This window comes from Anolis carolinensis, chromosome 3, assembly GCF_035594765.1.
Source record: "Anolis carolinensis isolate JA03-04 chromosome 3, rAnoCar3.1.pri, whole genome shotgun sequence".
NCBI lineage: Eukaryota > Metazoa > Chordata > Lepidosauria > Squamata > Dactyloidae > Anolis > Anolis carolinensis.
Window position 1 is genome coordinate 274,656,496 of NC_085843.1, and position 18,538 is coordinate 274,675,033.

General features: G+C 41.4%; 1 protein-coding gene across 6 annotated transcripts in view; it reads right to left on the reverse strand.

Annotated features, from left to right (window-relative positions):
- The window catches only part of pex5l (peroxisomal biogenesis factor 5 like), a 176,090-nt gene extending 158,324 nt beyond the window's left edge, over nt 1-17,766 (reverse strand). For 3 of the 6 annotated variants that reach the window (XM_008105988.3, XM_062976794.1, XM_008105982.3), the window contains exon 1: nt 17,072-17,766. In XM_008105988.3, coding sequence (XP_008104195.1) covers nt 17,072-17,092 — 21 coding nt within the window. In that variant the 5' untranslated portion in view covers nt 17,093-17,766. Of the gene's footprint in view, nt 1-3,480; nt 4,597-14,915; nt 15,778-17,071 lie in introns of those variants that run through there. The other 3 variants (XM_062976796.1, XM_062976795.1, XM_062976793.1) reach the window with 3 other exon arrangements.
- Nucleotides 17,767-18,538: the final 772 nt, after the last annotated feature.

An 18,538-nucleotide genomic window follows, 5' to 3' on the forward strand; every position in this document is an offset into this window, starting at 1 on the left:
ATGAGCAATGGGTAAATAAGAATAAAACCTAAATGAGATTTTGAATTTTGATTATGCCTTGGAGTTCCTAGCAAGAATGGGTTCTAGCCATTTTCCCCAAATCATTTTTTTTGCAATGCTAACAAAACACATTCACTTTTAAGTCAATGTGGAAAAATTCTGTCCACAGCTTCCAGTCACATTACTTTTATTCCAGTCTATCAAGATAAAGTTACATTTTATTTACCATGATGATTACTATTAATGGTACTTTGAATCTTTTGCAAACAAAAAAAAACCCTACTCATTTGTCTGCCAGTAAACAGCCACAAAACAGATTTCCAGTTGAAATGTGTTGCTCTGATTTCCATCAAAATTATATTCATGCAAGTGCTTTTCATGGTCTGGATTTCCAGATAGCTTTGTAGCACAGTAAGCCAAGCTATGGCATCATGAGAACCAGGCCTGGCAAAGGGAAATGAGTTCAGTCTCACTGCATCTGCTTTTATAAAGTGGATCTGACAATAACAAGCAGAAGAAAGAACATTAGAATTTACACTTTCCAAGATTTTTACTGTTCCAAGATTTTTACATACATTTTATCATTCCACATTCTGTATATACTCGAGTATAAGCCTAGTTTTTCAGCCCTTTTTTAGAGCTGAAAAAGCTCCCCTCAACTTATACTCGAGTGAGGGTCCTAGCCGTCTTCTATTCAGGTCGGCTTATACTTGAGTATATAGGTATTCAGAGTTGGACAGTCTTATCTTATTAAAGTCTTATTATTTTAAATTAGTTTAATATAAATATTCAAAAAAATTAACCTACTGATGTCTCAAATAATGCAATTTTATTAATATCTATTTTTATTTTTGAATGTGACCTGTAGCTGCTGCATTTCCCACCCTTGTCTTATACTTGAGTCAATATGTTTTCCCAGTTTTTGTGGTAAAATTAGGTGCCTCAGCTTATATTCGGGTCGGTTTATACTCGAGTATATATGGTATATTATCTTAGTACAGCTCAAATGTTCTTATATGGCGAGAATGTGCCTTCCAGTTGCCTGTCAACTTATTATAACCCCCTGAATTCCACTACGTTTTCATAGGCAAGGACTATAGAGAGGTTTTGCCAATTCCTGGTATTTCTTAACAGTCTCCCATCCAAATATGAACCAGTCTTGACTCTGCTTAGTTTCCAAGACCAGATGGGATCTGGTGCCTTAAGGGTAGTTTGTTATTATTAGCCTCAAACTGCAAATGGGGAGAGGAAACAGACAGTCTACAGCAGTGTTACTCAAAATAGTGGTCGCTTGTGCATTCAAAAAAATAATCACCAAATGATTAGGAACTTTACATTATATTTTGCTTCTTGCTGCTTATATTTTGATGCAAATTCCACTGATCAGAATTGAGGCGCACAAGCTCCACTCTAGTTCTGTAGAGTACATTATGACTCCTTAACAGGTTTTGCTCTCTATCTGAGAAGAGATTTTCCCAAACATATCCAATTCACTTAAAATGGAAATTGAGGCTATGCATTCAGCTATCTCTGGGTATCTGGAACAAATGTTATCCATACGGCATTCAAAGCAATACAGTCGAAGTACTGGCATATTGCACATATGAAATATTAGGAAATATTGTCTTTCATGGGGAAAAAACGAAGTGGTGTCAACAGGATACCATCCCATTTCCTTTGTAATGGATCCTGACAGTAATCTCTTGACCAGAGAATAAGTCACACATCAGGACAATCAGATATCATGATAATCCTATTTCTTTGAGTAACAACCAATAATGTGTTATTTGTGTTATTTTGTTGTTGTTCTTATTGTGTTCAACTATATATAGACATCAGAACAACTATATCATAGATGATCCTGACATTGATATTTAATGCCATTCTGCAAGAATGCAAACTAGTGAAGAAAGCTTACAAAAAGCCAGAAGGAAGTGGTTTTTTTTTTGCTTTTATATTCTCAGAGCTACAGCACAGTTAATAGGATATACATCTTTTTGTAGCTCTGCTCTTGTGCTTTCAACATATGCCTGATGAAAGCAGTAAATGAAACTTCATCTCCATGCCAGAAAAAGCTTCATTTTAGCTGTTGTGTGTCAGGAGAAGAGCAGGAGGAGGAGGAAAGGGAAGAGGAGGCTTCAAACTTAATCAAGGTCCATCTACACAGTGGAATAGTAAACCTACACTGGGTTTTAGTCCAAACTTTAAAGGCATTATCCAAAATGATTCATTATTTCCCATAAAATAAGTTCAGCATAAAATTCAGCATTAAAATTCAGATAAAAGCCTGATTTAACTTACATTAAATAGCTGTCAGGATTTCTAGCAGCAAAAAGTCTTGAATTAAAGCCTTTGCAGAATTTCCAGCTTTTGACAATGCACTGGTAGAGGTGTCTCTAACAACCAGCTTCAACTACAAGCATTGGAAGAATACTTCACAAGCCTACTCATTTTACCAATCTATTGCCAACCCAGATAAAAGCTTCCTAATGTAGACAAATCCAGATTAAGTGATGGCTAAGGAAAGGTGGCTTCCTAATGAAGTTTGCTCTGACAACTTTCCTCCCTTAAGCACAAAAGTGGGCTGCATGATACCCATCCCTGCCTTACACAATAATGAAGAGAAATTGAGCTCTCCCTTGGACAACTGTGTCTCGACAAAACGAAGTCTATTAACTGACAATGCCAACCATGGATTTCCAACAGAGAATGACATGTGTGTGTTTGGGGGACATTTTCACAGAATAAAGCAACAAGTAGTGGGAGCTGAGTTGGCAAGCTGAAAACTGCAAATAGTTCCTCTGTACCTTTAATGGCCATGTAGAAGAGGGACTTTCAGCAGCAACTACTTGTCATGCAACCAGGTTAACAAGAAGTTCATTTCCTATTTCAGAGATCAGTTGGAAGGAAAAGATGAAACAGCTGAAGGAAGGGATTGGGATGGAAAACTAGTGGCCAGGTAACATGTTAAATCAGTCGTTCTCAATCTGTGGGTCCCCAGATGTTTTGGCCTTCAACTCTCAGAAATCCTAACAGCTGGTAAACTGGCTGAGACTTCTGGGAGTTTTAGGCCAAAACACCACTGGTTGAGAACCACTGTGTTAAGTACTCCAACTCCATCTTCTCCAATATTTCACAGATGAAAAGCAGGACACATGTGGCCAAGCAGCACTGCAGTCTGGTTAAGATGGCAAAAATTATGAATGAGGACAAAAAAAAACCCACACAGGCTTTTGCCCTAGCTGACAGGGAAATACAAAGCTTTGCCTCCTCCTGTCCTCTCCCCTCTGCTGAGTTAATTGAATATAAACCACTTTTACACTTTGAATACAGTTTGAAGCATTAGAAGAAAGCTGAAAGTAAGCAGATACAGAGTTGAAAATGCACATTTGCTGCTGATGAAACATGTAACTATTTTAAGCAGAGCATGGAAAAGCAGCAGATAATTCCAAGATATCCTGAGCCAGAAAAGCAAAGTACCTTTTTCAAAACTCTGGTTCCAAGAGATACTGAACTGGAGATCTGGCCCATACTTTAAAAAAACTGTTGTCTTTTAGTAACCTAAAGTAGAAGCCTTTCAGCTCACGTGGCTTTGGACTCATCGGAGAGCACATTTCCCGTAGTGACCACCTGAATATCCCAACTTGCTTTGCAAACAGAAGTAAAGAGCTGAGTCCAGTGTTACCTCAGAAGCTAATGCTGTTGCCAAAAAGCATTTCTGTTTAGTTGAGACTTTTTGCAGCTGAGGTAATGTTTGAATAAAAACATTCTGTAAGCCATGCCTCAGCATTACTTAGCATGATTAGGAAGGATAATGAATAAGCAGCTTCCCAAAAGCCAAGCAGGGCTGCCACTTTTTATATCTCTGGCTTTACAACCACCCAATTCAGCAACGGCAGCTTTGAGGGTGCTTAGATGGGAACAGTTGACCCCAGTGGATTTATCTGCAGACTTACAAGTATTCAAAGCACAGGAACTCAACTTGAACAAAGAGGGGAAGCATTAGAAGGTTCTTTTCCACATCAAACTAGATGTTATATAACCAATCCATATATCCCAAGGGTTAGGAATGATAAGGTAGTCAAAGCCCTGGAGCAATTTCAAACTACAATCCTTGGAGATCTGCTGTTAGAACAAAGGCATCATAGTAGATGAAAGGTCCTCCATACATCCATACATCCCATTTGCCTCTGCCCTGGCCTCAGAGAGAGAGGAGAAGAAGAAGGAAGGCACAGCTCTATCATGCCTAGTCTTAAAGGGCTCTCCATTCATCCCAATTGCCTGTGCCCTGGCCCTGAAGAAACAGAAGAAGGGACAGATACAAGCCCATTATGTCTAGGTCCATCCCAACTGCCTCTGCCCTGGCCTCAGAGGAAGAGAACAAGAAGAAGACACAACTCCATCATGCCTAACCCAAAAGCAGAGTCATCCTAACAGCCGTTGCCTTGGGCTCAAAGATGCAGAAGAGGAGGTGAAGGCAAGCTTCATCATGTCCAGGCTCAGAAACAGATGAAAGGCCCTTCCTAAATAATAAAAGATGAAAAACCAGGACATGCATGGCCAAGGGAACATTAGAGACAGAAAAGACTGCCTGCTCTTGTCTTGTGCACTCTGAAGTTAGTTTGTGCCAACTGAAGGAAGCTGAGAAAAAGTGGGAATGCAGGAAGGGGGGGGGGGGGGGAACGGACGCTTTAAAAGCAGCCGGAAAGGTGGCAGAGAATTAAACAGAACTGTCCAAATTGTCAAATTGGGACAATCTGCCGATATGGTTATGGCTGAGGACACATACGTGGGGGCAGTGATGTCAACACCCATCATTCTTCTTTGGTTTTTAATAATCTATCCTGTATTTATTACGATTTTACCATTTATGTGTTTTAAATGCATTTTTTATCCTGTATTTTTGTTTTAATTGATATATTGTATTACTGTTTTATCTTTTTATAGTGTGATTTGTATTATGTTGCCTATATTTTGCCCTATGTTGGTTGGGCCTTTGCCCCATGTAAGCTGCCCCGAGTCCCTGCGGGTAGATGGTGGCGGGGTATAAATAAAGTTTTTTTTTTTAATTATTATTATTATTATTATTATTATTATTATTAGTCATCCAGCAACTGGAAAAAGGAGCCAGAGTGGACAGCAACACCACCAATCATTGGGAATCATGGAGGAATAACCGTTTCTCTTATTCTTGGGTTCATTTCTCTCTTAACAGCACCACAGTAAACAAAGTGTGTTTACAGCACAACAACAACGCAGGGCCCTCAACCACTAAGGGCCACGAAAAGTTTTCTCTATCAGTATACTTCAGCCAGTGTGACATCACACTGGCAATGAAGGTCTGCATAGTTAAAGCAATAGTATTTCCTGTAGTGACCTATGGACGAGAGAGCTAGACCATAAGGAAAGCTGAGCGAAGGAAGATAAATACTTTTGAACTGTGGTGTTGGAGGAAAATCCTGAAAGTGCCTTGGACTGCAAGTAGATTCAACCAGTCCATACTCTAGGAAATAATGCTCACTGGAAGGAAGGATATTAGAGGCAAAGATGAAGTACTTTGGCCACATAAGGAGAAGGCAGGAGAGCTTGGAGAAGACAATGATGCTGGGGGAAATGGAAGGAAAAAGGAAGAGAGGCCGGCCAAAGACAAGAGGGATGGATGGTATCCTTGAAGTGACAGGCTTGACCTTGAAGGAGCTGCGGGTGTCGACAGCTGACAGGGAGCTCTGGCGTGGGCTGGTCCATGAGGTCACAAAGAGTCAGAAGCAACTGAACAAATAAATAACAATATACTTCAGCCTTGCCTATGGCCTTTCTTTTGCACAAAGTGAAAGACTGCCCCACACAGACAGCATTAGAAAAGCTACTGCACATGAAACTGTTGTCATTGTTATTATTTTTGAAGGATGCAATAACATGAAACACAGGATGAAAAACAAGGATTAGTGAACTACTCACGTCACGACCCAAAGAGATATCTTAACTAAAAGAACCTGAAATCAGAAAAGGTTCAATCCCCCAATTCACAGCCCATCCCACAAAAACAGCTCAAGATCAGAAAAATCTTTCATAGTCACACAGAAGATGGTAGGAGGAAGGCAAGAAAACAAATCTGATAATTAGCTAGTAGTTTAACACTGTACTTTGTGCAAATAAAAGAAAAATCTAGAAGACTGGCAAATAATTGGCTGAACAAAGGATGGGATATGCTATGTATGGAAAAAAAAACACTTTGTTCAAAGGCAGAGAAAGTTATTTGTACTTTAACCTGGAATGCATGCTTCAGGTTTTTTTTGCACAAATATTTTCAGCAATGATGTTTACTTTTTAAATTAAGGTCAGTATGCGGAAAGAAACATATTAATTATTGTGCTTTTGCTATCACATATGCAGGTTTTGGGTTTTTTTTTTAGTGGACACTTTTGTAATTAAAAAGGAAAAGTCTCCTTAGAATTTGCAAGTGAAACAGAGATGCAGCTGAAAAACCTCCATAACCTGACTTCCCATTTCAATTTGCACTCCAGCTGCTTTCTACCCTCTACTTTCATAGCTTCTGCATGTCTGGATTCAACCAACCGCATTTCAACAATATTCAGAGGCTAAATTTCAAAAAACCAAACCTCATTGAACACAATGCTGACATAAAGATATATCCTGCTGTATCATCGAATCATTTTACAGACCCTCTTTCTGGCAGATACGGTATTTGTATTCACTATTTTATATAAGAGACACCCTTTTACTACATGTATGTAAAGAGACTTGAAAATCCTCAGATTTTGATATCCATGGGAGACTCTGGAAACAAAACCCAGCAAATACCAAGGTCCCATTGTAATTTTAAGGAGATAAACAACCAGAAAAGAGAAAATATTATGCATTCTCTTTCTGCTCCAACAAAGTGTTGTGAGACCTAGGGTGCATCCATACTGCAGAATTAATGCGGTTTAACATCACTCTGACTGCTGTGAATCATGGGAGATGTAGTTTCGTAAGGCACCAGCACTCTTTGGCAGAGAAAGCAAAAGACCTGGTAAAATTGCAACTTCCAGGGTTCTATATTATGGAGCCATGGCAGTTAAAGTTGTGTCAAACTGCATTCAATCTACGTAATAAGATATTACATACAGCATAATACACCTTTCAGTAAGGTGTATTATGAGTTTTAGGTCTGCAAAGATCCCTTCCTACACAGTTTATTGCAATACTTTGTTATTAGGAGAAAAGAATGCCCAGCCCCTCTTATATGAAGAAATGTAAACTTTAACAAAACCAAGAAGATAAAACAGTAAATAAGTTAATTAAAAACTAGAAAAGAAAAATAGCCGCTGTTATGTAAGATAATACAGCAGAATATTGCTCTGTTTGATAGTGGAAGGCAATTCAATTGTTTCCATCCAACAAATAAGCACCAGATTTATTAAATTTGTTTCATTTCAATTTTTTTGACTGTGTCTTCTTATGAATGTTTGGTTTTCACTTGTTGCTATGTGCCCACGTCCATTATTGTTTTTTTTACACCCAGGTTTATTAAAACAGCACTATATGTACTTTGGTTGCTAGGCTTGCAAAAAGGGCTGAGATGAAGATAGGGACAGGTGTCACAATGATTTCGTAATGTGGTGATATTCCTTAATGCTTTTCTGAAGAATGAACTGAGGAAAGTTTCTTTTTCATACTAGCAAAACCGTTAAGGAAAAGGAAGACACTTGCCTTACACAGAATCATTTAGATTATGACTATTATAATCATTATTGATGATGAAATCAAGACACAGTGCTACACAATGGTAACTTCAACTTAGTTCAGACAATATATCAACTAACTCTAGGCATGGACAAACTTCAGCCCTCCAGGTGTTTTGGATTTCAGCTCCCACAATTCCTAACAGGCTGTTTGTCCATGCCTGTTCTATCAGGTTAAATAACAGTTTCCCTTTTTAAAAAATCCTTTATTCCTCTGATGCCATGATTACTATAACAGGACCCTGCTATCCACAGACATAATATCCATGGTTTCACTTATCCATGCTATAAAAATTATCATGTTTGTGGATCTCTCTAAGGCTGGATCTGCATGTACCCACACATTCTGGGTTAAACTACTCTAGAGCTCCCTCAATGATGCCTGGGTTTTTTTTCTTCATGTCAGGAGCGACTTGAGAAACTGCAAGTCACTTCTGGTGTGAGAGAATTGGCCATCACCAATGAATACAGCAACCGCTGCACCCCATCATGTATAGCCCTTGAACCTAAGAATAATTCATTTGGACATTGCCCAGGAGACGCCCCGGATGTTTTTACCATCCTTGTGGGAGGCTTCTCTCACATTCTCTCCCCTTCAGGGCAATCTTCAGGTCAGCAACCCAACCTTCAAGTCATCAGTCCTGTCAGCACAAGAGTTTAACCCACTGCGCCATTGGGGGCTCATGAAGCCTGGCCAGACAAATGGCCGGGCAAGCTGAATGTGCCATGTAACTAGTCACAAGCATCTCCTCATAGAGGTTCACTGGCAACATCACTTTCCTTGGTCAGATGGCTGGGCTGTTGACACTTCACTAAAGCAATGCTGTCTGCAGACCCATTCAAGGGAGCTGTACATTCAATAGGCCAGAGTTTGGACTTCAACTCCCACAATTCCTAACAGCTGGAAAGTTGGCTGGGATTTCTGGGAGTTAAAGTCCAAAACACATGGAGGTGCACAGCTTGAGAAACACTGCAATAGACCCACAGTGGTGAGTCTATTGGATATGCAGCTACTGGATTGGGTCACATCCATAATGATCCAGCTGTGGACACTTTCAAAACGCCAGGAGTAAATCCTGTGTTTCTTTGCACTGGATTAATTGTGTGCATTACTTCTGCTGCAAATCCTGCTTCACTCCATGTGGCTTCCCCACAGCAGTTGAAAGGCGAGTCTACTTCACACAACCTAAGTCCTCCCAGTATTCTATGGAATGTTTCCAGTCCAAGTAGAGTCAAAATATAGGATTTACTATTACCCACATTTTCAGGTATCCATGGGGTTTTTAGAACGTATCCCCAAAGGATACAGAATCAAGTATATTCAAGTATTTTACACACACACACATATAAAATATAACTATAGTCAAGTAGACTGGTTAACAGTTTATCCAAACTTGTTCTTAGCTGGCCTTGGCTTCATACTCGGCATGTTGGCTGTCCTACATATTCTATTTCATGGGAACAAGATATTAACAACGCTCCCTGGGCTCTCTGTCACTGTCACAGATTTGCTGAATAAAGGTCTTTTATGCCTTTGGATAGTTTGTTTATAAAAGCACTAGAGGCTGATGAAAAATTTGTTGCTGCAGAAGGAGTTCTCTTAATTTACCTTAATGCCACCCCAATATGGAACTACTCTAGTTAAGTCCGTTTTTTAACACCAGCTTTTTCTAAAATAAATCAGAAAGCCATATGGGTAATTGGATGGTGGGTTCCCCAGAGTCACACAAACAAGCTCGCTTTGGAGAAGGAAACTTGAAATATTGATCCTTTGAAGAAAAAAAAACCAGTATGCAATTACTAGAGGTGATATGGTTTAAAGTCTGGCTAAAACCAGTTTATATTTTTGACATTTTATTATTATTATTGATCTGTATCCTATTGGTGATCGACATCAAAGCTATACTAATTGAACCAGTGGTAGTTACGTAAATTTTGACTTACTATTTGGCAACTAGCCTGATGGTTGTACTCTAGTTATTGCTCTCTACAGGAATTGTTCTATTATTATCATAATCATGATAATTACTCTTGATACTGTTATCATCATCATTCATACCCTGCCTGTCTCCCAATAAGGCAGATTTCACTGTCAACCCCATGCTTACCTAATAGAGCAGTGGTTCTCAACCTGGGGTCCCCAGATGTTTTTGACCTATAACTCCCAGAAATCCCAGCCAGTTTACCAGCTGTTAGGATTTCTGGGAGTTGAAGGCCAAAAACATTTGGGGGGCCCAGGTTGAGAACCACTGTAATAGAGAAATGAGAAGTAATGGGAGGAAAAGCCACAGGTAGTAAGTAACACATACTCAATGGAAGGCCCAGTGGGAACCAATTCCAATCCTAGAGCTGCCAGAAAAAAGAGATTGTGTATATGGCATCCAGACTAGACCATTCTTGTCACCACCACTTCCACTGCAAGAAACTGAATTGCTGAACAGTGACATAAAGCTCATACAAAAGGTGAAAACGCAAGCTAGTCCCATTTTAGACTTTATTCACCACATTCATTCTATCCCATACTAAGGCTGCAGTTTTTCTGAAACTGAAAATAGTCCTTCTGAGACTCAAGGTGCATCTGCACTGTAGAATTAATGAGTTTGACACCACTTGAATTGCCAAGGCTCAATACTGTGGAGCCATGGGAGTTGAAGTTTGGTGAGGAATCAGCACTATTTGGTAGAGAAGGCTAAAAACTTTGTAAAACTATAGCTCCCAGGATTCTATAACACTGAGCAGTTTAAATAGTGTCAAACTGCATTAATTCTATAATCTACACCAGGCATGGGCAAATTCAGCCCTCCAGGTGTTTTGGACTTCAACTCCCACAATTCCTAACAGCCTACCGGCTGTTAGGAATTGTGGGAGTTGAAGTCCAAAACACCTGGAAGGCCAAAGTTTGCCCATGCCTGATGTACACTCACCTTCAATCCTAGAGAAACAGCTTGTCATTAGGTAAAATAATCATATGCCATTACAATATGTTTGCACTGGTTTCTTCCCGGTGAACTCACTACAGCAGTAGTGTCAAGCAGCTGTTGAAGTGATTGTATGCAGATGGATTTGGGCAATTAAGCAATCTGTAACTGTTCGTGCCATCGTCAGCTGCTCAAAAGGGAAAGGAAAGGAAGACGTGGATACTGTTTTACAAAAAAGTTATTAGCTACGATAGTTTTCAACCTGAATTTTTAACTATTTTCAATTACAATTACAATGGCTAATTGAATTTTAAAGCTTTTCGCTAGATTTTTAGCTGTACTTTGTTGTAATCCTCCATGCCAGAAAAAAGTGAGATCTAAATGAAAGAACGAACAAAAGAAAGAAAGAAAGAAAGAAAGAAAGAAAGAAAGAAAGAAAGAAAGAAAGAAGAGAGAGAAAGAAAAGCATGTTAGGGTCATCCCAGGTAAAAGGAAGAGAGGGAAGACTTGTGTGGAGAACAGAAATAACCTCCTGCCTCCTCTCAGACAGTACAAATCACCACGGTTGCCAACTTCTCCTGCCTACCTATAGCACCAGATGTCTCCTCAAAGACAGAGGAGTCAAATGGCAAGCATTTCCTGAAAAAAATACACTGCTCAAAGCTCTGTAGGAAACTTCCCTGGACCTTCTTCTCTTCTTGAGCAACAACAGGTTTGAGATTTTCATCAAAAATTAACCATCTCTGTTACAAAGACTCTTTGTGAGACTAAGCACACCTTGCCTCAGAAATCCACACGTTTATGCAGCTTGTGAAATGGTTCAGAGAATAAAATACACGTAAATCATAAATACGTTTTAAAAACGTAAATACCTAGAACTAAATGTAAGGTAATTGAAAGATACAAAGATGCTGTATGAGATGGAAAAAATGTCTACAAAGATTCAAGTACAGTAGAGTCTCACTTATCCAAGCTAAACGGGCCGGCAGAAGCTTGTATAAGTGAATATCTTGGATAATAAGGAGGGATTAAGGAAAAGCCTATTAAACATCAAATTAGGTTATGATTGTACAAATTAAGCACCAAAACATCATGTTATACAACAAATTTGACAGAAAAAGTAGTTCAATACGCAGTAATGTTATGTTGTAATTACTGTATTTACGAATTTAGCACCAAAATATAACGATATATTGAAAACATTGACTACAAAAATGGCTTGGATAATCCAGAGGCTTGGATAAGCGAGGCTTGGATAAGTGAGAATCTACTGTATTAGGAAAAGTATCTCAATAAATGCGCAAACTGCAGGAAATGCAACAAAAATGAGTGAATTTCCAAGTGAAAAGAACAAGAGAAAATCTCACAACCAGATACAAACAAAAATGGGGCAGAGATGCAGGCGGGATTTAGAGAAATGCAATAAAATAATGATTGAGAGTTAGAACATTCTATAAATGGAAAAGATATTGGAATAAACCAAGATGTGATTAGAAACCTAGGTAAATAATATATCTCTGGAGTAATAGCAGAGATTCACCCGCTTTCGTCCAACAGAAACACCAGGCTGAAAGATACATACAATCCACCTAATTGTCTATCAAAGCTGGTGCTTGTAGATCAATACTGCTCACCATAAAACACCACTTTGGAAGGTTTTCTTTTACTTTCTAGTTTATTATTAGCGAATAGAGCACAAAAATCAAGTTATCCTAAAGACTTGCATAACTCACTCCCTGAATCCAAATCAATTTTAGCCTTCCTTCCAGCTCAGAGGTATCAAGTGGCATCCCAATGCTTTATTTATCAGCATTTAAAGCAAAGTTTTAGAACAGTGTTCTAAAAGGAAAGCTCCAACACAAATCACAACCAGAAAACGTTGACCAGTATATAAATCCCATTGCAAAAGCTGTTATTGAAAAGGTAACTTCTTTGACTACATTGGGATCAAGCAAACTCTTGGTTCTGTTGCCTTTCTCCGAAGCTGAGAGAGTGTGACTTGCCCAAGGTCATCTAGTAGATTTCTATGGCCAAGCAGCAATTTAAACCCTGGTCTCGAGAGCCCTAGTCCATGAACCAAACAATTACACCATACTGGTTAATATGTTAAATTCACTTTCTAAATCCTTCCATCGCAGTGACAAACTGTCAAACATTATATAAATAAGTAGTTGTTAAAATGATGAGAAAAACCAGCTCCATCACATAGAGGGTGTTAATATATTTTTAAGAGGCCAATAATTGGTGAGGCATAAAGCTGTCATCATAATCATTTTAACTATCCAAGTAAATATGCTAAATATCACTACTTTCAAATGTGCATGAATGTATAACAAATCTACATTAAAGGAAATGAAGGTTGATTTTGAATACAGCAGAACTTTTCCAGTTGCTTTGTCATAGATTTGTTTACTGAGACCATTATAGATACAAAAAAAGAGATGCCTCTGAGATTAAGATTTAAAACAGGTGACATTCACCAACTGCTTAATTCCAGATAATTAACAGGTGTGTGTGCAAGCAGATGCTTATTTTTAAAAGGAAAACATCATTATTATTTAACTCCTTGAAATGCATGGGTATAATAATGCTTGCTACTAAAAGTCTTGACTTACATGTTTTGTCTGCAGATGGATAAATATTATGCAAGTCCAGATTTTAAAGATAAACAGACAAATACCTGATTTATAACTTCAGTAAAATGAAATGAAGGCATTTGAATTCCTACAGAAGTAAACAGGACTGTATAGGCTGAGTGACTATGCCTCATCCAAAATGCTTGGGGCAAGAAGTGTTTTGGATTTTGGAATAGTAGACTCTCAGTTAACCAGAACTCAAGCAACTGGAACTCTCAAACAACTGGCAAAATTGAAGAACTAATACTGAATTCACAAAGTTGCTTTTATAATACAGTAAAACTGTTTTATACATTAAGTTGTTTGTCTTTACTTTAAATTACTGTATTTCAATATCAAGTCAATACAGAGTTTATGGTATAGTATGGTATAGTATAGTATAGTATATGGAGTATGAAATTAGGTCTATTTTGAATAGGAACTCTCAAAACTCTAAACGACATTTATTCGTCATCTACCAATTTCCATGGCTGCGGGTTAACTGAGAGTCTATTGTATTTGCATATACATAATAAGTTATATTGGAGATCAGACCCAATTGTAAACACAAGAATCACTTATGTTTCAACTACACTTTATATCCTAAAGGTAATTTTATACACAATATTTTTTAATAATTTGAGGCATGCAACAAACTATCAGAAATCAAAGGTGTCACTATCTCAACCACCCAAACGAGGAATTATGAAATATTTCGGATTTTGGAATTCCAAATAAGGCATTGAACAGTACCAGGATGTTTATTTAACCTCTATTAAAGCTAGGTAAAAGGTAAAGGTTTTCCCCTGACGTTAAGTCCAGTCATGTCTGACTCTGGGGGTTGGTGCTCATCTCCATTTCTAAGCTGAAGAGCCGGCGTTGTCCGTATACACCTCCAAGGTCATGTGGCCAGCATGACTGCATGGAGCGCCGTTACCTTCCCACCGGAGCGGTACCTATTGATCTACTCACATTGGCATGTTTTTGAACTGCTAGGTTGCTGGCGCTCACTCCGCTCCCGGGATTTGAACCTGGGACCTTTCAGTCTGCAAGTTCAGCAGCTCAGTGCTTTAACACACTTTGCCACAGGGGCTACTAAAGCTAGGACTGCATTAATCTAACTTCCAATGCGATGATTGCACTGCATGTTTTAAATGAGGCTAAAACACATGTTATAACAATGTGCATTTTAGATTCATGCTCACAATGCAAGACCATTGTTTGCTGGCTTTATTATTTATAACAGCAATGTTTTGCTTTTCTCCCTGCAGGCCTCCCCCCACCCCTTTTAAATATTGATAAACTGCAAATGTTTATTCATTGCAGAGCCAATACAATGGCCCATGCAGAGTCCTGGCTGCCCCCCTTTCAGAAAGCAAGAGGCGCTGAGTCAGGAGGCTCATTTAACTTTCATGTGTCATGTTACCCAGCCTCTCCTGTGTGGTTGACATTGACTTGCGTCAAAAGGCAGATAGATCAACACACACCGCCTTGAAATCAGTCCCGAAAACCCGGTGCTTTCCTCCTTGCTGTTCACACTATTACATTTCACACGATTACAATTGCTAGGTGTTTGCTCTCTGGGGAAGGGGAGGAGGAGGGCGGCAGGTAAGTAAGAGATCTCGGCTGGGCTGCACCTGTAAGAAGAGGCTCAGAAGCCATCCAAGGTGAGTGCTCCTTCCCCATCACAACACCTTCTTTCTTGAAAGGAGAAGGACCACGTGAAGAGGAAAGGGGAGGGAGGAAGGGAGGGAGTCAAGGTTAAAGCCGGCATCCTTCCTATTGGACCGAGGAGGAGAGAGAGAGAGGCAGCCTCTGCTTTCACAGGGCGATGCTTGGATTGACAGCAACCCCAGAAAGCATGCGTCTATCTAGAAATCCTGAAGCCATGCACCCAAGATCCCAACCTTCACAAACCCCTGGTGATAGCAGCAGATGCAGGGAAGGGGGATCTTGCTTTGGTTAGTGGCAAGATCGGTTGTGGAGAAAGGAAGGGGGAAGGGGATGAAAAAGGGGCCCAAATCAAGGGGGCCCAAAGTTGCATCTACACTGGAGAATGAATGCCACCCACTGTAAGTGCCATGGGATCATGGGGGCTGTGTTTTTACTAAGCCTTCTCTGCAAAATAGAGTTGGTGCCTCACCAAAATACAGCTCCCAAGATTTCATAACAATGAGCCATAGCAGTGAAAGTGGGGTCAAACTAGTTTCATTCTTTAGCATCCAATGAGGCATTTGGGGGAGGATGGAGCCCAAAGGGGTGCCTGTAGAATGAATGTAATTTGATGTTATTTTCACTGCTGGGAGTCATGGGAGCAGTTGCTGTCCAAGGGCTTGCCCTTCTCTGATGCTTCAACAAAACTACAAATCCCATCATATTGTCGCACTGAACCATGGCAGTTAAAGTGATGTCAAGCCACATTGATTACACAGTGTGGATTCACCCAAGGACATGGCGGGCCTGAGCTCTTTTCCACTGATCTCCATTCTTCTGGGAGCGGGGGGGGGGGGGGGGGAGCATCCTTTAATTTGGTTGTTATGAGTTTTCTGAGCTGTATGACCATGTTCCAGAAGCATTTTTTCCTGACATTTCGCCCACATCTATGGCAGGCATCCGCAGAGATTGTGAAGTATATTGGAAACTAGATAAGAGGGGTTTATGTATGTGTGGAAGTTCCAGGATGGGAGAAAGAACTTTGTCTGTTGGAGGCAATTAATCACCTTGATTAGCACTGAAAAGCCTTGCAGCTTCAAGGCCTAGTCGCCTCCTGCTTGGGGGATCCTTTGTTGGGAGGTGTTAGCTGGCCCTGATCGCTTCATGCCTGGAACTCCATAAAAATAAACAAACAAAATCTGGCTACCAGTATTTTAAAAACTCTAAAATCAGGACAGTAAATAAAGAACAATACTCGAAAAACAGGGGAATTCCAGACAGGAAACAATTAGGGCCAGGTAACATTTCCCAGGTTCAAGCCTCGGGAGCGGAGTGAGCGCCTGCTGTTAGCTCCAGCTTCTGCCAACCTAGAATGCCAGTCTGGACTTAACGTCAGGGGAAAACCTTTACCTTTACCTAACACTTCCCAATAAAGGATTCCCCCAGGTAGGAGTCAGCCAGCCTTTGAAGCTGCAAGGCCATTCAATGCTAATCAAGGTGGCCAATTGCAACATTCACACTTGCCTCAAACAGACAAGAGTTATTTCTCCCACCCTGGACCTTTCACAGATATGTAAACCCCAGTTGTCTGGTTTCCAACAGACCTCACAACCTCTGAGGATGCCTGCCATAGATGTGGGAGAAACGTCAGGAGAGGGTGCTTCTGGAACATGGCTAGACAGCCCGGAAAACTCACAACAACCCAGTGATTCTGGCCATGAAAGACTTGGACAAGACATCCTTTAATTCTTTGCCCTTCAGTTGACATACAGGCAGAGAGAGGCTCTGGAAGGCTGGGAACCTGAGAAACAGAGTTGAGCTCGGATGCGCCGCGATCTCTCTCGAGGGTTTGGCTGGAAGGAGGCGCAGACCCGGCCCAAAGGTCACCCGAAGCCCCTTGCCCAGGTGTCCCCCCCCCCCCCCGCCTTCTGCTCGCCAAGCCCCGGGTCACCTGTTGCGCGGAGGCCAAGTGGCAGGGCGTCCCGCCGCCTCTCCGCCCTCCTTGCCAATGCCTCCCCGTCCCGTCAATCCCTCGCCACCCGCGACCCCGAGGAGCTCCCCAGGCGCCTCCTCGCTCCTTTTCTACCACCATCATCCTTGTTGTTGCTCTTTGCAAAGCCCACCTCCTGCCGCCGCTCACCTGCATGTGTCCCTGGTACATTCTTGCTTCGCCGGCTTCTGCGCTTCCCCCCCGACAGGTTGTGGGGCTGGAGGAGGAAGGGGCAGAGAAGAGCCCTTTGCCAAATAAGGACTTGGCAAAGGCGAGAAAAAATAATAATTATTTTTTAAAAAGGTGCAAAAGAAGCGTCTGGTGCGACTTGGTGCCGGACAAGGTTGCAGCGTCTGTTGCTCGCGGATGACCTCCCTCCTCCTCCTCCTCTTTCTTAGGTCAGGGATTTCTTGCAAAAAAAAAGAAAGGAAAGAAAAACAAAGGAGAGGAGGAAAAGCTGCTGAAAGGTGCTCCCAGAGGCAAGGAGGCAACGCTCAAGAAGGGAGGCGTGCTGTTGTTGTTTTTCCCCTTCTCTCTCTCTGTCTCTTTCTTTCTTCCCGGCTGGGTCTTATTGCAACGCCAAACCCCAAGGTTGGGTGGGTGGGTGGATGGACTGCCACAGCAGAACTCCAGCTGCCTTTATAATAACTCTGCCGCTCTTTTTTTCCGGCGAACTCTTCGGGGTTGCCGGCTTGGCGCCTTCATTTCGCTTGCTCTCCCAGCCGACCCCTCCTCCTTCTCTCCTTCTCTCCTCCCTCCTTCCTTCCTTCCTTCCTTTCTTTGGCTGCTGCTGGGGCTGGACAGAGCCTGCCTCTCTCTCTCTCTTTCTCCTTCCTTTCCTCCCTCCCTCCTTCTGCAAAGAGGAGAGAGAGAGAGAGAGAGAGAGAGAGAGAGAGAGCGCGCGCCATCCGGGGATCGTTCGAAAAACCGGCGCGCGCTCGGTCGGTCACAAGCCTGACTGCAGAGCGCGAAGCCTGCCTTCAAGGAGCCGCGAGCATTGGCCACAAGGCATGCTGGCTTCTCTCTCTTTCTCTTAGTCCCTCTCCCAATCTCTCTCTCTCTCACACACACACACACAACACATTTGCCACAAGGCACATTGATGACCCTCTCGGTCTCTTTCTTTTGCAAACATTGCCCAAAAGGCAAGCTTGACTTCTTCTCTGTGTGTCTCTTTCACATACTCATCAAGGGCGCATCTATGCTGCAGATTGACACGACTTGAACTGCTGTGGAAGCCTGGGGACTAGGTCTACAGCAGGCATGGGTGAACTTGAACCTTCCAGCTGTTTTGGACTTCGACTCCCACAATTCCTAACAGCCGGTAGACATAGTAAGATATTTTGGGCATCTGACCAGACCCAGTTTTAAACACAACATTTGCTTATGTTTCATCTACACCAGGCATGGGCAAACTTGGGTTTTCCTTCCAGGCAGGCCCGTAGCCAGGATTTTGTTTCGGGCGGGGCTGGGATTTTGGTTTGGGGGGGGGCTCAGTCTGAGCAGGAGAGGGTCTACCCTAGCAAACCTTTTGTATTGTTATCCCAAGACCCCCATGCCTATGGGATATATTGAGCATGGTGATCATTTCATGATATGAATAAACATAACAGTTTA